General features: G+C 33.3%; 1 protein-coding gene across 1 annotated transcript in view; it reads left to right on the forward strand.

Annotated features, from left to right (window-relative positions):
• LRP1B (low density lipoprotein receptor-related protein 1B) overlaps positions 1–2,820 on the forward strand; it is a 542,706-nt gene that overhangs the window by 383,577 nt on the left and 156,309 nt on the right. The window contains exon 32 of the mRNA XM_012650500.1: positions 1,927–2,046. Coding sequence (XP_012505954.1) covers positions 1,927–2,046 — 120 coding nt within the window. The remainder of the gene's footprint in view (positions 1–1,926; positions 2,047–2,820) is intronic.

A 2,820-nucleotide genomic window follows, 5' to 3' on the forward strand; every position in this document is an offset into this window, starting at 1 on the left:
TTTATGCACTTTTGTTGTGCAAATGAGTAACTTCTGAACTCTAACAAAATTGGCATCTTTATTTAATAAATGAAGTTTTGATAATGAAGAAAGCAATTTTAACTTGGTATAGAGGAGGGGAAAGACATTACATGGATTTTGTAATCAAAAAATTTAAATTTGTTTGTGGCCTTTGTGTATCTCAAAAAATGCATGAGAAATTGCTATTTGATGTTCAAGCTCAGATGCTTCAATTAGAGTATCTAAGGGGGGTAAAAAAAAAATCAAAGGCAGTGGCAGAAGAGAAGTAGGAAGGGATTAACAGTTGCTGAGTGCCAGGCACTGTTGTGGGTGCTAGGCATGTGCCGGCTTCCTCCTTCCTCTTCAAAAGCTTATGATCCTGGCCTTATCATAGAGATGAGGGGAAAATGGTGACCATATGGGGACATGCGAAGAGTGGAGATTTTATCAAATCATGAAGATTTTTGCTTATTTGGATTTCATACCAAAGGGAAACCATAGTAACAAATAACTTCCAGTTCAGTTGCAGGTGCTGGAAAAATCAGAAACATTTTTTGTAATTCTGATGGTTAAGTGCTGTAAGATGTGTATTACTTTATCCATGTAAAATATTCATTAAAAACAAATAAATACATTTTGTTGCATCTCTTTATCCTATATTTCAACCAAACACAGAGATGAATTGTCACAAAAATACTTAAGTTCTCCTTAGGCAAGGTATCATAGTGGAGAAAATAGAATCAGAAAACCTGAGTTTAAGCCTTGGCATTGTTACTTACAAGTGTCACTGGGAAAGTCCTTATCTATAACATTGAGCCCTTACAATTATTGTGTGCTAAGCAAAAGATAGTTATTATTGTCATGATCTTTAAGTTCCCTAATTGAAGGGAATAATTTCTCTCTTAGATTTGTTATATAATTAGGGAAACTATGATTGATAAAAGGGGCAGAGGAATTATGTTGGTTAAATGCAAAAGTAGTGGAGGAAAGGAGAGAGAAGGTAGGTAATTCACCAGAATCACCTGACCTAAATCCTGGCTTTGCTTAAGCTCTAAAATTAGAGGCACGTACCAAGCTACAGAATATTCCTTATGATTTATGTATTTACGCTTGTGATTTAGATGTATTTATTTCTATATAGGCATACAGATTTTTGTTTGTTTAATTCACATAGGCTCAATACAGCCCTTCTTGTTACACAGTCATATGTATGAATCCAGAAGTGTGTTTGAGGTATACTCATGTCTTCATTCTCTGCCAGCCATTGTGTAAAACGTGGCAATAAAAAAGGAATGCATCATAATTTATGTCCTCAAGGAACTGACAATCAAGTAGGAGACATGAATATATGACTGTATTTCTGAAATATAGTAAGAGCGATGTTGTAAGTAAGAAATACCGGGAGAGCAAAAAGTGGAGAAACTTAGGGATGAATCATTATTCCAGGACATTGTTGGAGACCAAGGAGGACTTTACTTCAGGTGCATCTTGAGGGAGAAGTAGAAATTCTTTCTGTATGTAAATGTGAGCAAGGACAATATAGGACAAAGAAATAGCATACGACATGTGCAAAGGTCTGGAGGTAGATAGTCAGAAACAGGCTTAAAAGAGAACCTCAAGAGATGTTTATTTGAGTGAATAAAAATACTAGAGAAGTTTAAAATGGATATTTTAGTATTTTAAGGAATTAACATAGGCAATGCAGAAACAATTGATGAATTTTTTTTTAGTGAAACTATTTTGAAAAAATTATGGCCCCAAAAATATAACACAGTAAGTCAAAGACTTAAGATTGAAAAAAAAATGACAGATATAGGAATAAGAAGTTAAAGTAAGAAAAGTAATTTTGGCCTTTTTTGAAACATGGAAAGAATGAGAGTGTGAATTGGGAGTATGATGATGCTATTTTGAGCTCTTCTTTTCTAGACCTTAATGAATGTTTGGTGTTTGGCACATGTTCCCAACAATGTATAAATGTGGAAGGATCATATAAATGTGTGTGTGACCAGAATTTTCAAGAAAGAAATAACACCTGCATAGCAAAAGGTAAGGTTATAAGCATTATTACAAATGCTATTACAATTTTGTGGTAAACATCTTATGGGGAAATGTTTTATATTGAGTTTTAGCAATAGCTTCATTCTTAATAATGTAAAATAAATAACTTTTTTTACTGCTGATTAAATTGGCCAGTTGGTTTGTTATCATTCTTAATTAATCAAATGTGGGATGGTTTATAGAAATGACTATCAAATACATGGTTCTCTCTTAAAATCACTTTGTGTTTGAAACAACTTGTCAAAAGGGGTAAAAGTTTAAAAGTCAATGTGAAAGAATATAAAGTATCTCTCTTTATAGCCTTCTGTAAGTTTTTCCAAGAAATTATTACACCATCAGGATAAAAATGAAAGGCTAAAGGTTAGCATTATAAGGAGAGTGCAATTTTGAGTAAGGATTTTAAAGGTTTCATAGCAAAATTATGCTTTGAAATTTGGACCTCCTCCACTTACCAATATCGTTTTTTAAAAAGATTAAATAACATAGATGGATTTTGGGCTTTTGTAGGTATGGGTTTTAATGCTCATATGTTTTTGCTAAATAATATTATAACTTCAATATTGTTAGCCACAGGGTATGATTGGATATTGTTAATAATATGGTTATTACCAGAGTAAAACAGCATGATAAGGGGACCAAGTGTGGACTATGGTGTGAGATGTACTTGGATTTGAATCCCAGCACTGCACCTTTTAGACTTCATGGCCTTGGGGAAGTCATTAAACTCTCTGTATAATGGGGATACTAATATTGCTTCCCGTT

The sequence above is a fragment of the Propithecus coquereli genome, unplaced genomic scaffold, assembly GCF_000956105.1.
Source record: "Propithecus coquereli isolate 6110/MARCELLA unplaced genomic scaffold, Pcoq_1.0 Scaffold33, whole genome shotgun sequence".
In the NCBI taxonomy this organism is placed as follows: Eukaryota; Metazoa; Chordata; class Mammalia; order Primates; family Indriidae; genus Propithecus; species Propithecus coquereli.